General features: G+C 57.2%; 1 protein-coding gene across 1 annotated transcript in view; it reads left to right on the top strand.

Annotated features, from left to right (window-relative positions):
* Positions 1–14,003, top strand: part of SKAP1 (src kinase associated phosphoprotein 1) — a 128,297-nt gene extending 114,294 nt beyond the window's left edge. The window contains exons 11-13 of the mRNA XM_065651249.1: positions 2,722–2,834; positions 13,679–13,796; positions 13,954–14,003. Coding sequence (XP_065507321.1) covers positions 2,722–2,834; positions 13,679–13,780 — 215 coding nt within the window. The 3' untranslated portion in view covers positions 13,781–13,796; positions 13,954–14,003. The remainder of the gene's footprint in view (positions 1–2,721; positions 2,835–13,678; positions 13,797–13,953) is intronic.
* Positions 14,004–15,468: the final 1,465 nt, after the last annotated feature.

Below are 15,468 nucleotides of genomic sequence, written 5' to 3'. Positions count from 1 at the left end.
CATCAACAGGCGTCTGAAGCAACGCACCCAAAGCGCAGGGGTTGGGGCAGATCGTGCCTCTCCCACAGCCCCTGCTCGGGGCTGCTCGGGCTGCAGCAGAAAACGATGCGCTTGTCACATTTGGCTGGTTTTCTTAATGACCCCCAGGCCCATAAACATGGGAACAGGCTCTCGTCCCACTTACGTCAGTGTAGATCAGCCGCGCTGAAATCACGGCTCTGCCCTGAACGCGGGTTTAAATGTCTGGACGGGACATGGGGCTTTTATAAAAAAAACCCAAAACAACTCTCTTCTCTGGCAGGGAGCAGAATTAAGTCAGGGTAACACCGGAGTCCTGTGGTGGCTCGTCTGCATCCGCATCCCACCCAGCCCGGAGCCGCAGGTCGGGAGGATCAGGGACATTCTCCGTCCCACGGGGAGGCCGCGGTGATGTTCTCCCGTGCCCGGCCTCGTCTTTAAGTGCTGAAATAGGAGCCAGGATCCCTTTTCTACAAACAGTCTTAATTTTAACGAGATATTCTCGGCGGCTGGCACAAGCATCTTTGTTGCTGTTGAAGCTGCGGCTGGAGCGAGGCCTGGAGCCCAGCCGTGCGTTCAGCGGGACGCATCCTCCTGTCTGCTGCGGTTATTCCTGACCTTGCGCCGGCAGGGCTGGGGGGGTGACACCTTCCATGCCAGCAGCTGATGAGGCTGGAAAAAACCACCCCAGCTTTTGGGAGCACAAACCTTCCTGTGGGCTGGAAAATGTTCTCCCTTTGTATTCGCAGAGTATCACGTCCAGGCTCCTGCAAAATCCCTGTTTTACCAGCAGCTGGTGTTTTTGACGCCACCAGAGCTGCTTTTCCCCAGCCTCGTCTCACAGGGGACACCAGCAGGTTGGTGCCACCCACCGTCCCCCCATACCGGGTTGTTCTCCGCATCGCGGTGTTGTCCTCACACCCTCCCGGAATGACCTTTTGTGTTAATTACACAATTCGCTGGTTCCTACCAAGGCTGTTCCTTTGCCTCGGCCTCCTGCCCAGTGCCCACACACCCTGATATTTCCGTCTCCAGTTCATAACCTCTGGTTCCTGCACTTAGCACGAGCTTAAATAACTCAGTAGCTCCTACTCCTCCTATTCCCTTCCCAATCTTTTCCTCACCACTCTGTGCTCCCCCTTTAATACTTTCCAAAGGATGCAGACCTACTTTTTTTTTTTTCCCAGCCTTTCTATTTAAGTTCCCCAAGTCCCTGAGTCATTCCAGTTGCTCCCTGCTGTGCCATTATCCATCTCTGTAATGTCCTTTTTCATATTTAGGTGATCAAATCTGGGCACAGTACTCCAGATGCACCCTTATCGCTCGGTCCCTTATACCATATTAGAAACATTTCCTCCAACATGTGCTCGATATTTTCTATTTATGCTTTCTGGGCTTGGTTCAGCTGCGTGGCAGAGCAGCACAAACCACTGGTACAGCCCCGGCGCTCGAATCCCCCCCTGCAAAACGTGCTTTTACTGGGTTTAATTATCCATGGGGGTCACATCACGGAGGCGGCCGTGTCGTGACATCTGGATTCACCCCCACGTTGGTGCCGGTGCCACCAGAGCCGCCTCCTGCTGCAGCCCTTGCTCCAGGAGCATGTTTTAACAGTCGTACTGTGTGCTTGAAAACTGGAAATCTGGGGCTTTGGGGGTGTTTTTTCGCTGCTGTGAAGGATCTGTTGGATGTGCTGGGGCGAAGCGGGCAGAGCAGCCGCTCCTTGGCCGTGTGCGCTCTGTCCCCCGCGGGGACCCTCCTGCTGTGGTGGCTCTGCAATCTGGGCCGGCGTCTGGGCTGGGAAATGCCATTCTGAGATGGCAAGGATGGAAATGGTTCATTCTGGAAACACTGCTGTGACTTTTTCCAGAAAACCCACGTGCACTTTTAGCCTGGGGCACTCCCCAGCGCCAGCACCAGCACCGTTTGCCAACACTCCCATCAGCCCAAACCCGCGGCTTTCAGCAAACAGATCATTTGCCTCCCCCGTGCAAAAAAAGTGGGAAAAAAAAAGCGTTTGCCGACTCACGTGTTCCCTTTGCACAGCAGACTGTGATCACACCTCAGACTCACAGGCTGATCGAGACCCGAGGCTACCAGGCTGCATCGTGACAAGGAGGTTTGGGACCTTCTCTGACCTGCTCCATCAGCTGCAATCCCCCGCTCAGCTTCTTTAATTCATAAATAAACGTGGTTGTGACCTTCCACAGCAGCAGCCTCCCAGAGCCGCCGTGCAAATACCGCTGTTAATTAACTGTGTTCCTCTTCCGTGGCCTCTGGTGTGGCTGTCACCCTGGCGGGGGCACGTCCCCTCCCTGACCAGGTCACTGATCCTCACCTTGGGGACAGTTGGTTTGAGCCCGAGAAGGAGTTGAGGGACTTGGGAAAGAGGGATGGCATCTTCAGCTCCCTTTGTGCTTTGTAGTAAAGAGCTTTAATCCGGGGTTTTCTGAAACAGCAACGTTTTTCAGTGTGTTTTCATGTATTTACTGATAGTTCTTGCATTTATTTATTGACCAGCTCCTTTTTCTTGCAGTGCATCTTTGGCCTCTAATTGAAACGCAAAACAAATAGCACCAACATTACCTCCCTTTCCCCAACAGATACAAGCCCCTCTCCCCCCAAAACCTCACCCCACAACCTCAATATATCCCCATCGAATTCCCTGTCACCCTGACCTCTCTTATTTTAATTTTTTCCCAGGATGTCCCCGGCGAGATTATGCCAATTACTACCAAGGCGTGTGGGACTGCAGCAGCGAGTATCCCGACGAGCTCTCCTTCCACCGCGGAGACCTCATCTACATCCTCAGCAAGGTAAGAGCATCGCCTCACGTTCATTATCAAGGAGCTGGGGCTCAACTGCAAGGTCAAGAGCTGGTGAAATTGGTAAAAATCAAGGTCTAGAGTTACATTTGCAATTTAGTGGAGGGGGGAGCGGGATGCCGGGGTCCAGTTCCTGCGCGTATGCACAGGAACCGGTCCCTGGCATCCCGCTCCCCCCTCCGTGATTGCCCCATCAATGCCCCAAAGCAAGATTATTTTATTTTTATTATTTTTTTTCCACGGTAATGGAGTTTGTACGTGCTGTTGCTCGGGTATTACAGGGGTAATTGAGTTGTTCAGCCGGGTGTGACCAAGGCTCCCTTCGGCAAGAGCACGAAGGTGAATAAATTAAGAGTTCACATTAGCGGGGGCAAGAATGAAGCCACCGGTGCCTGTGACCCTGTCCCAGCTCCGTCCGTCCCCACGGGGCTCTGTCCTGATCCCAACCGGTCTCTACCAGAGCGGGGTGGCCCTGGCTGGCAGCAATGAACTTGAGGAGTTGCGTTTTATGGGTGATGTTTTGCAACACGTTTTGCACCCCAATATGGTACGGGAGCAGCCAGGCACTTGGGGGGGTTACATTTTCTTAATGGTGTTTTGCGACGCACTTTGTATCCTGAGAGGGTACATGAACAGCGATGAATTTGGGGGGTTGCATTTTATGGGTGACGGTTTTGCAACGTGTTTTGCACCCCGATATGGCACAGAAACAGCGATGAACTTAGGGGGTTGCATTTTGTTGGTCGTGTTTTGCAAGTGCACCCGAAGTGCGGGGGGGTGGCGGGTGCAGCGGGGGCTCAGCTGTGGTGGGTACGGATGTTTGGAGATGAAGAGCAGCCCCAAGTCTCAGGCTTGTTAAAGACCAAGCCCAAGTTTCATAGCTGAGAAAAAGACCCAGATTCAGCTTGGCACCTGGGCAGCAGCCACACGATGTCCCCGGGGTGGACACGGGTGACCAGACGCTGTGGTGATGGGCAGGAGAGCAGCGGTGGCAGCACCAGCCTCTTCTTGAAGGTTTGTCCGTCTGTCAGAGCCCTCGCGGGGGTGACACCAGGGGTGACCCTGGGCCATCCCTGGGGGTGGCACCCACAGCCCCCGGTGCCCACGGCGCTGCCGGTGCCTCGGTGCATCCCGCCGATGGCCGAGCGGGTGGGCTGTCCCCCCCACACCAGCTCGGGGACACAGCTTGGAGTCACGGCAGGGTTTTTGCTCTCTTCAGTGGCTCCAGATTGCGACTCTTGTGCTGGCTTCCTCACACGTAACCGATCGGTCCTGAGAGCTTTTCCCCCGTAAATTACTTTGTGCGACGGATGCTCGCGGCCGCTGCAGAACGGAGGTGGCACAGGGCTGGGGGGAGAAAGGAGGGAGGCGATGAGGAGTTGGGGGGGAAAGGTGTTTGAAAAGCCTGTTCACTCAGCTGCATTTTAATTTCCTTTTCAATCTTGTCCCAATTAATTTCGCAGAATTAATCTCACAGAAGCAAACTCGGCAGCGCTGAGGCTGCCGTTCCAGCGACGCGGTCGCTCTGTCTGAACATGAAATAGGAGCTCATATAAAAATCCATCTGGTGTGTGAAACACACGCCGGCTGCCGCGCGGGTCCTGCCTGACATTTCCACCATTGGCAGCGGGGTCAGTGGACATCAGGAGCGGGGGGGCACGCGGTGGGTGCTGCATTGGGGGGTGCCCGGGGCCAGGGCAGCCTCGTCACCCCCTGCACCCCGTCAGAGCGGCCCCTTCGCTGCCATGTCCCAGACATGCCACCCTCGAGGGCTTTTCGTGTCATGCCCCCAGATTTGGGCAGGAGGCTCCTCATTGCCCCCCCGGTGCCACCAGCGCTTTGTTGGCCCCGGTGACATGGGGATAATGGTGCCGGGGGGTCCCAGCTGGAGCTGGCCAAGCTGCAGAGCCCGTGCCCCCCTCAGCACCCCCAACCACGCCGCCCGCTGCTGCGGCCCAGCCGGGCTCGTACGCGGGGGATCGATCTGGGGAGGGGGAAGCAGCAACCCCAGCAAAACCCCCAGCGTCGTGTCCCCGTCCGCAGCACCGGCCCCTTGTCTCCTGGCTGAGTGATTTGTACGTTATGATAATTATTTGAATGCAGCGAGACTTCCTATTTTAAGTGGGCTTAGTTGGATGTGACAAGCCGGCCATAAAACCGGATAAGTTAATTCTCTCAATTGCTTCCAATGAAAGGGGGGAGTGGGAAGGGGGGGGCACGTTCCCACACCCCGAACCTCCAGCGAAAGGCGTGTGGTGACATCTAGTGGCATTTTTTTTGGATTTGGGGCCATCTCGCTCGTGGGGAGAGGCCACGGGGGTGGCCACAGCCCCCGCCATGCGCTGAACCTGCTGGGTGATGGAGCCGCCGTGTAACGAGCTGGGTCGGGGCTCAGCGCGCAGCTGCACCCCGGGGTCTCGGGGGGTGGGCAGCGGGGATGGGCCCCCGGGGCTCCGCGGCGTTCGGCTCCCATTAATAACCCCTCTGGGAGGGCCGGGGACGGGACGGCGGGGTCAGCTGGAAGGCAACGGTCACCCACCGGTCAAATTCAAGCGAGGGCCATCCTTCCCCCCGCGCCCCCCGGCGGGAGCCAATCGTCCAGAACAAGCCCCTGGCAGCCTCATTCCTCCCAGGTAATTTTTATAAATGAGGGGACACCCATGGCAGGTGAGGACAAAAGGGTGGCCGAGCGCTGGGGACGCTGCGCCTGCACGGCCCCGATGCTGCGCCCCAAATTTTGCCCCATCCGTGGGGACCCCCCTGGCTGTCCCCGATGCTGCGTCCCAAATTTTGCCCCATCCGTGGGGACCCCCCCGGCTGTCCCCGGTGCTGCGTCCCAAATTTTGCCCCAACCCCGCTGTTTTCACCCGCACCGGCCACTGTGCCAACTCCGAATATGCCCCCCACCCCTGAACTTCTCCCGGGCTGGCACATGGTTCCTCGGGGGAGTTTAAGACGTACCCTGAGCATTTATTTTGCACTGAAATTTATAATAAATGCTGTTAAAGACTTTGGCTTTGACAGAGGTAATAATAAATTCACTGTTAAAGACAGTAGTTTAATTCCTTATACCCTCCAATACTGCACAGAATAAACTATATTCATCACTGAGTAATTTTTTACCACATAAATCTTTAAAACTAACCGTTGTAGGCTGTTGAGGCTGAAATATTGTGAATTTATTAGATATGCCCATGTAGTATTGGATTCAGAGGTTTCCATTCGAATATATTACAAGGGAAATTTGTGTCTTTAAGTGTGACAATCCTTCCATTTTCCAAAGGCAGCGTTATAACCAGCAGCTCCTCCAGAGTCAACTCTTTCTTTATTAGACAGAGATTTAGTAACAAGCCCCTCGCTAATCTGCCGGGGAGCGGGGGTGACATTTGCTGCGATGCCCCATTTCAAATGGGTGGCAATTTTTTTTTTTTTTTTTAAAAAAAAGCTTTTTGTTTCTAGCATTAACAAATGCCCGATAATTTCCCAGTCTATTTCGTAAATGGAAGTGGAAATTTCACTTGGGGTTGTGGTGACAGGAATTATTAAAGCGGAGCCTCGCCGTTAAACCCGTCCCTCCCCGGCCATAACTTCCCCGGGCTGCCGTTGTTTTATGGATCTACATATTCCATCCATACATACGGGTGCGGGCAGTAGATGGATGCGAGTCGTTTTTATTTGGGAGGTGGTTAATCGGCGATAGAGGGAACAAGAGGAGACCTGAGCGTGAAACTATTGCAAATCTTTTGCAAAATAGATGAGGAAGGTTTGAAATCTGGCGTCGATTTGCCCAGAGGTGCGAGGCAGCACCTCTGCCGCCCTCAGAACTGGCGATTTTGGTTTGTCTGAGCCTGTGGAGCTGCGGTTCCGCGCAGGCAGCCTTGTTTCCTTTGCTAATGTCAAATACCAGCAGACTGGAGAAATCTTTGTTCGTTAGAGAGAGACGGAGATAATTATAAAACCATCTCTCGGTTCATGAGGCGCGGGTAACATTTAAACCAATTGATGTGGTAACATTTAAAGCAGTTATATTGCAAAATGTCACGTACGGTCTAGTTTCATTAGAGACGAGTTAATAGATGGATGGAATTGAAACTCCCAGGCCAGGGCGTAAAATAAAAAGTTTCCCTTTGCCATAACTCGGCCTCTCCGGACGCCGCCGTGTCCGTCCAAGGACCGAATTCCCAAAGGTCTGAAACTTCCAGCGCTTCGTCCTCCCTGCAGTTAAAACTGAGAATCACGGACAAGACAGAAATCCCAGCGCCGGGGAAAGGGGGTTCAGGGAGCCCGGTTTGGAGGATAACGGGACCGCACACAATTAATATCCAGCATCCTCATTAGTGCTCTCCTCCACCTGCGGATGCTCACAAGACACGGATGTTCTGCACTCCCTTCTGCACCGTCTCGCCTTTTCTCCTTTTTTTTTTTTTTTTTCCCTTTTCCAAGCTGCTCCATCTGTAAATGAACAAACATCTTGATTTTATAGCCTTTTGCTTTGTAACACGGAGGGGTGGAGGGGAGGGGGGGAAGTAGTGGAATGCCTAAGTAAGACTTTAATTCCAAATTCATTTACTCTATAGCGATGAAGTTGTCACAAACCATAATGCAGTATTTAATTAAAATAACAGAAGTGTATCTAGATATGTCCTGGGGTAGCTATCACCAGATTACAGCCTGCGCTACCCGGATTGTATTTATGAAACGGCGGCGTCTGAGGTGCAGCTGAGCGGATGCGAATGAGGAAACATTTCAAGCGTGGTTCTGGCGAAGGCTGCGGCTCTGCCTCCCCCGCTGCCCTTCCCCTGCGCCGCTTCCCGCGGATTTGGGACCCTTGGAGCGGTTTTGGCTGCGTGGGGGGGGCTGGGGGGCCTGGCTGTGGCTCCTGCTCCCGAGCTGGGGTGTCTGGGGGCTGGGAACAGGGGCTGGGGCAGGGGGGACACCCGCCCCCGGTGACCCCGTCCCAGCTCAGGTCCCTGTCCCGGCCCCGCAGCAGTGGGTGCACCCACCCAGGGTTCCCTCGCGCCCTCCCCAGGGCCCTCGCAGCCATCTCAGGGGAAAGATGGGTGGTTTAGGGTCATCAATTAATCAGGAGCATAAATCCAGCTGGAGGAATGAAGCCGTGACTGTGGGGCTGCCTGGGGTTGGGCTTTGGGGAGCGGGTGTGAAGAAAACGGGTGTTTTTGCGAGTTCTCGGTGAATTCACGGGGCCGTCGCCTTCGCCACGTCCCCTCGGCTGTCCCCTTGTCCCCTCTGGCGCCCCCGCTCCAGCCCAGCCAAAGAGTTATGAACGAAGGGGAAATAAATAATTGCGGTGACCTTTGCAGGGAAGCGGCCCGGGGGGTTACTGTATGAGGATATTTTGATGATACCCATCGTGTAATCAGCCCTGGCTGCTCCCATCACACCGGCCGGCCCCCGCTCGCAGCCTGGGGACTGGGGACGGGTGGTGGGGAGCTGGGGACGGACGGTTCGATGGTTCCTCACACACGCGTGTGCACACACACGTCTGCAATTATTTCCAGCCCTCTTCACAGGTCACAGGCAGAGTTTAACTCAGATGGCTGCTCATTTTCATCAGGCGTGAGCATTCAGGACTTTAAAGGCGAAAATAATTGGCTGCAGAACAAATTTAGGAAATGGAGTGTGCGATAAAGCAAATAAAAATCTCTCCCTTCTTTTTTTTTCCCCCTTGCCAGTGGCAGGGAGAGGGGGAGAGGGCAGGGAGAGGTGGGAAGGGAACAGGCCTCATCTTATTTTACCTCCCTTGCAACTTTGCCATTAAAGTTGCACCTACAGCTAGGAAGTTTGTCCGTGAAAAATGGTCATTTTGTTTCCCCTGCTCAAAGCACGTTATTAAAATGCTAATTTAAAAGAAAAAGGAGTTAAATATCTAGCAATGGTGCAGTCTAATTGCAGCCATAATGAGCTCTCTAAATGTGAGTGCCCCTGACACACAGAGAGCATAAACAGCCAGCAAACACATCATTAGTGCTCGCGTTCATTTATTCTGCCGACCTGACGATGACCCCGCGGAGGGTCGGGAAGGAGCAGGTGGATCCGGCTGCGCGGCCCCCGGGGATGCGGGAGCGGAGCCGGCACGGTTGCCATGGCAACGCGGGGATGCTGCCCCGGCCCCCCCGCGCCCGGCCCGCAGCCCCGCAACCGCAGCCCCCTGTAAACGCACCCCCCGGGCTCACACCCCCCACAACCGCACCCCCACATCCCGCACCCCACTGTAAACGCACCCCCTGAGTCCACACCCCCCATAACTGCACCCCCTGCATTCTGCACCCCCCTGCAACCAGCCTCCCCTGCAACTGCACCCCCCACAACCGCACCCCCTGCATCCTGCACCCCGCCTGGACCCCGCACACCCCCCTGCCCTCCACACTCGCATCACCAGAATCACAGAATCACAGAACAATTTGGGTTGGAGGGCCCTTCCCAGCCCCCCCAGTGCCCCCCTGCCATGAGCAGGGACATCTGCACCAGCTCAGGTTGCTCAGAGCCCCGTCCAGCCTGGCCTGGGATGTCTCCAGGGATGGTTCACCCACCACTTCTCTGGGTACCTGGGCCAGGCTCTCACCGCCCTCAGCACCAACAATTTCCTTATATCTGGCCTGAATCTCCCCTCCTTTAGTTTCAAACCATCACCCCTTGTCCTGTCGCAACAGGCCCTGCTGAAAACTCTGTCTTTCTTATCAGCCCCTTTAAGTATTGAAAAGCCACATGGAGGGATCGGTCTTGGTGTGATAGGGAAACTGAGGCAGAGAACGGTGATGCACCTGAGCTGGAGCTTCTTGGCCGTAGGTCACGGTTGTGCCAGGGCGGGGGGACCCAGGAGCGCTGGGCCCATCCAGCCCCCCCGGGGTATCCCCTCCCCGAGCATCTGCACCCGTTTTGCACGTGGAGCTTGGAGCAGGATGGAGCCTCCAGAGAGAGGAATAACGGCAGCCGCACATGAAAGCGAGCGGCTGAGGAAGGAGATTAATAAAAGCGATTCTTTGGAAATGATTTTTGCTCCATTCCAGCCTGTTTGCTTCTAAACAGCCTCGCTAATCGCCTCCCAGCAACAGCACAATAACTTCCCTCTTATTTTCCCCCCTCCTCTTTTTCTTTCTCCTCTCTCTTGCCTGTCCGAGGGGCACAGGAACACCATCCCTGGGAAATATTTTAAAATAAAAAATATCCCAGCCGACACCCCCGTCCCTCACCCTCCCTTCCCTGCACCCCCCTCTCCCGTGCACTCTCGATGAACCTGTGATATTGTAGCAATGGCCCTTGAAGTGCAGTGGGGAGGTGATTTAGGAGAATATTAAAGGCAATGTGGAGATTCGAAGGCGCCTCTCTCAGGGAGATCTGGAGAAATACGCAGCACAGATGGGCTGAGCAGATTAAACATTTCCGTCACATTGTTTTCAAATTGTGTTTGCGGTGCCTGAGGGTTGGTACTGCGGTCAGAGCCGCGCGGAGCCGGGAGCCGCGCGCTTGGTGGAATAAATATTAATACGGCAGTTTCACACGGGCTCCCGATCCCATCAGCGCTGCGGATCCGATGCTGCCACCGCTATTGTCCCCCAGCCCAGCTCCAGCTGCACGGGGACCCGGCAGCGCTGTCTGTCTGCCCCGGCTTGTGTCCCCTCTGCCGTCCCCCCACTGCCGTGTCCTCCCTGGGGTGCCCAAAGGGACAGTGTCCCTCCCGCCCCAGTCGTGGGGACACCCCCAAGCCAGGTCGTGCCACCGCGGTGTGCTCGGGGTTGGCTTGTCCTCCTCGCCGTGGTCCGCGGTGCCACCTCGCTCAGCGGGTTGGTTGTTGTTTGTTTTCGGTGGGAAATGGCTAATGGGCTAAATGCTGAATTCGCTCAGGCCGCTGTCCCCCCGGGCAGCCTGAGAACTCGTCTCCGGAGGAGCCGCACCGGTGTCCTCACCGCACCGGTGTCCTCACCGCACCTGCCCACGTGCCCCCCGGGGCCTGGGGGGGCATTACTGCGGGGCCTTCCCAGCTGGGGACCGTCACCTTCCTCTCCCCCAACCCCCGAGTACCGCTCGCTTTGAGCCCCTTGTCTCCGGTGGCTTCTTCCTCCTGGGCTGGGACACAGACATCCCCGTAGGATGGGACACAGGGACCCTCATGGGATGGGACACCCGGACCCCGCTGGGATCGGCCCCCGTGGCCACCGCGGCCAGTGCCAGAGCAGGTGCTGCAGACAGGACAAGGGGACGGAGCGATGCCCCGGCTGCATGTCCTCAGCTCCTTGAGAATTGAATCATTAGAAGCAAGTGGGAGTCGTTTATTTTTGTAGGGATTTACCCTACAAAAGAGCAGCATGAGGGGGGCACAGGCTGGAGCAAAGGGTGAGCATCACCCAGATTCCTCCTCTGTGCGCTCCGTGGGTGATGTGCCAAGGAAACAGCGTTCCCAGCCGCATCCCGCAGCTACCGCCGGCTCCGAATCCCCCAAGGACAGGTAGCCTCTCCATTTCTGAGCTTGCCGCAGCTCCGAGCCGGTTTTTGAGGTAAATAGATGTATGGCTGACCTGGTATAAAACTCCCCGGTGTCAGCCGACCCCTCGCACGCCCGCGATACCTCATCTATGAATTAGATCCCTCCATTTTCCTAACAATAATGTATGACACACAAGCACTAATAATGGGGCCGAGCAATCATAAACCGATAAGTCCCTGACTGATTGGCTTTTCCTTCGGCATCCATCAAAGCGTCATTGATCTTCTGTGCGAAGGGGGGTGATTAATGGCCTTCCCCGAGCCCGACGGGCTTGTTTACGAGGGCTGGCGGAGGAGCGCTGTGGCGAGGAGGGCTGGAGAGCACCGCTGGGGAGTAAATATCATCCCCATGGCACCCAGTGCAGGAAAAGAGCCGGGACGAGGGGCAGGAGGGGTGTTGGACGGGACACTCTGAGCTCGTGGAGGTGGGAAAGATGTGGCTGCGCGTTGAGGGTCCCACGAGGCGGGGATGCTGCAGGAGCCGTGGTGCGGGGCAGGGAGAGGAACGGGGTCGTTGTTGTCATCTTGTTTCTTTTTCCCCCTTCCTCTCACTGGAGACAAGCAGCATAAAGCCTTTTACAGCCCCATGCACCGTAAAATCCCCGATTGCGGGCGATTATGGGAACGAGCGTCTGCTCCGGCTTCGCTTGGCACCAGCATCTCGGGAGTGGAATGTGGAGAAGCTTTGAGGGATTTTCTTCCTTCTGGGAGCAAATCTCAGCATTTTGGGAGGGAGCAAGGCCATCTAAAGGCTGGGTGGATGGGGGGTGGCTACTGGGGGGTGGACTGAGCCCCAAATCCAGCTCCCTGTTACCTGCCAGCCTGGAAAGGGCACTGGTTCCAGTTTCCCAGCCTCCGCTCTGCGTCCTGCCCGCTGCCCAGTGCTGCCTGCCAGGCCACCCAGGGGCTCGAGTGCGGCACCAGCACCCATGGGTGCTGCCTCCAGCGCCCCGTGAGCTCCTGCTGGAGGTTGAGCGGTTGGAGGGAGCAGAACATCCCACTCCCCTCTCCCGATGCCGCCCGGGGCCCCCCAACCTCGCTGGAACAATTATCTTCCCAATTAGTGGGTTTCCAGTCCCTTCTGTAAAGTCTCAGCTAAATTACTTCCCCCCCTGAACAACCCAGTCCGGGCAGGTACTGAGCACAGAGGCCCCATTAGTGTGTAATTAGGTAGATTCCAGCAAAACCATCCTCCTCCTCCTCGTCCCCCTCCAAAAGCCGGTTCCAGGCGTCAGCCCGTTAGCGAGATGGAAATTAGCACCTCCAGACGGGAGCAGAGTTCACCCTGCACTGGGCTCTGCCTCGCTGTGCCAGTGCACTCCTCGTTTTAATAGTTTAATAAAAATTAGCATAATTAACGAACATCTGTATGATCCAGAGTGGTGCAATTTGGCACTTGGAAACGAGGACTTAAACATTATTGCTGGGAGTTTAATGTTGTTTTAATTCTTTTTGGCACCGCGCGGTGAAATAAACGCTCTGTGCCGCGAGTTCTCGGCTGGCTCTCATTTGCATTTTCCTCCCTTTGATTATGAGCAATCGTGGACTACCCGGCAATTCATCAAAGCAGAAATTATTTTAAAATACCTCATAGTGTTGGGGCTGCAGCAGAGCGGGGGGAGCGGGGGCCAGGAGGTCCCCTTCGTGCCTGGGGTGCAGCTCGGCCCCTCTCCCCACGGGTTTCCATGCTATAGCAAATGAGCCCCAATTTTTTCCTTCTGGTTTTGCAGCCGGATTTTTCCTCCCTGTCCCTGGGGACTCTCCCAAGCAAAGCCCTTTCCCCACTGGGATGAGCTGGGGGACACGCTGAACCCCCCAGCCAGGCTCGTGTGGGACACATCACCTTTAACACTTCCTTTAAAAAGAAAAAAATCTATATTGATGGCCAGCTTCCTAAGCCCGTGTGTGTTAACTCCTCCTCTCGCACGCACGATGGGGTGGAGGTTTTCTCTGTTATTATTTGCCTCCAATATCTGCAGTCAGGGGGAAATCAGAGATAAATTGGGGAGGGGGTGTGTAACTTGGGCATGATGCACCTGGACAGGCTTCCCAGAGCTCCAGGCCGGCGCCTGGGCCATCCCAGGTTTGCCCTCTGTCACTGAAACACCCCAACACGTCAAGGTGTGAATTAAACACGGAGTTTCCAAGCAAGGCCCAAACCCTGTCCCAGGGAGCGAGGGGGGACAGGAGGGTTTACAAGGGGGCAGGTGGGACGGGGTGATTTTCGGGTGGGAGGTTGGGGGCTGCTCTCTGCGGATCCGGGCGCCAGAGGGACCTGAGCCGCGTCCCCTGTCCCGGCACTGACCCCGTGTCCCCCCGCTGTGTGTCCCCAGGAGTACAACGTGTACGGCTGGTGGGTCGGGGAGCTCGGCAGCGCCGTGGGGATCGTCCCCAGGGATTACCTGGCACCTGCCTACGAGCTGGAGGAGCGATGAGCACCACGGCCCCCAGGTGAGAGCTGGCACCCGGGGGGCACCCACTGGGGATGGGGCGGGAGGTGGGCGCTGGGGGCGGCTCCGGTCCTGGGGTGCCCCAGCATCGCCGGGGGGCTGAGCCTCAAGCACCCTCTTTGGCTCCATCTCCTGGCCTCTGTTTTACACGGGAGCAGGTGAACCCAGGTGCTCCTCTGTCCCCGGCCATGCTGAGACACCAGCGACAGCGGCCCCCCCACCGACCCCCGGCTACGGGCACCCGCTGCAGGAAGAGCCCCGCGTCCCATCGCCCGGCCGTGCCCGGGGGGGTGGCAGCCCCCAATAAAAGCATTTTCCTCTCCGTGTTTGGCTGCTCCAGACTTCATTGCCGGTCTGGAGCTGGGTGCTGCTCCCTGCTCCAGCCCCCCCAGATCCGAGCACCCCCAAAGCCCCCCCGGTCCAGGCTCAGCCCGGCCCATGGGTGAGGATTAAATCAGCACATCCTCCTCCTCCTCCTCCTTTTCCTCCTCCTCCCGCACTTGGCTGAGGAGCCACTAGATGGTGGTAAGAACCCGCTGGCTGCAGCCTGCCCGGGGGGGCCGAACCCCCTGGGCGCCCCCGGGCAGCCCCCGGCCGGTGCCGAACCGGGAGCATCGCCCGCAGGGTGAGCCCCAGCGGCGGCCGAACCGCTGCTCCGACGCACAGCTGGGCAGATGTTTGGCAGCCGAGCACAACTGGGGGGCCCTGGAGGCTTCGGGGGGCTGTAGGGATGCAGCCGAACCTGTCCCGGTGCCCGCTGCCTCGCTGCCCCCCCTGCCCAGCATGGCTTTGGGGTGCAAGGGTGGTTTGGGGTGCCCAGAGCTCGGCTTGGCCCGGCACAAGCCTGGCTCAAATCCCCCTGGTGACCCTGGAGCTGGGGGGGCTGAGATCTGTGCACCCACAGAGAGAATGGCCCCCTCTTTCTGCCCCCCCATCTCCGTTTCCCGCTCCGTGAGCATCTCACAAGCACCAGCTCATTTGGGGGCAGCAGTGGGGCCCGTGTCTGTCTCTCCAGCACCGTTCCCGGGAGCTCTGGCCCAGCTGGAGGCTGGTTTTGCATCCTGGGGGGTGGGATGCGCTGTCGGGGGATCCTGGCCCCCTCCCAAGCAGCGAGGCGGTTTTTCTGGCAGGCTGTGGGGAGGAGGGAGACGTGTCCACTGTGCCCCTGACCCCACGCAGATGACGGGGTTGTGGCTCCATGCCCAGAGCTGAGTCACCGTGAGCCCCCCACATGCCGCTCCCCTGCAGCCGTGTCAGGGCCACCAAGGGGCCGAGCCAGGCCCATGTGTGACAGAGGGGACGGTCACCCCCAGGGCCATCACCCCCAGCCTCTGCAGCAAAGCCCAAGGGGGTGCCCCCCAGGTTGGGGGTCTGTCTGCAGCCCTGGGGGACACGGATGCTCTGCTCCCTCTGAGCAGGGCTGTCTCTCCCCATGGCCAGATCTGCCTCTGAATCACTGTTTTCCTGGCAGCTTTGCAAAGCTGATCAACGCCACTAAAAATAATTTCTGCCAGGCTCTGACCCGCTGCCAGCAGCAGGGCTGAGGGGGAGGTCACGCACCACGGGCAGGAGGGGGGCACAGCCGAACCTCCACTCTGAGAGCAGCCCCGGGGCCGCGGCTCCTGGCACAGCACCGAGCGAGGGCCATGGCGGTGCCAGGCTGAGCTGGTGGG

Source organism: Caloenas nicobarica, chromosome 24 (genome assembly GCF_036013445.1).
Source record: "Caloenas nicobarica isolate bCalNic1 chromosome 24, bCalNic1.hap1, whole genome shotgun sequence".
Classification (NCBI taxonomy): Eukaryota; Metazoa; Chordata; class Aves; order Columbiformes; family Columbidae; genus Caloenas; species Caloenas nicobarica.
This window is presented reverse-complemented; position numbering and strand designations above follow the sequence as displayed.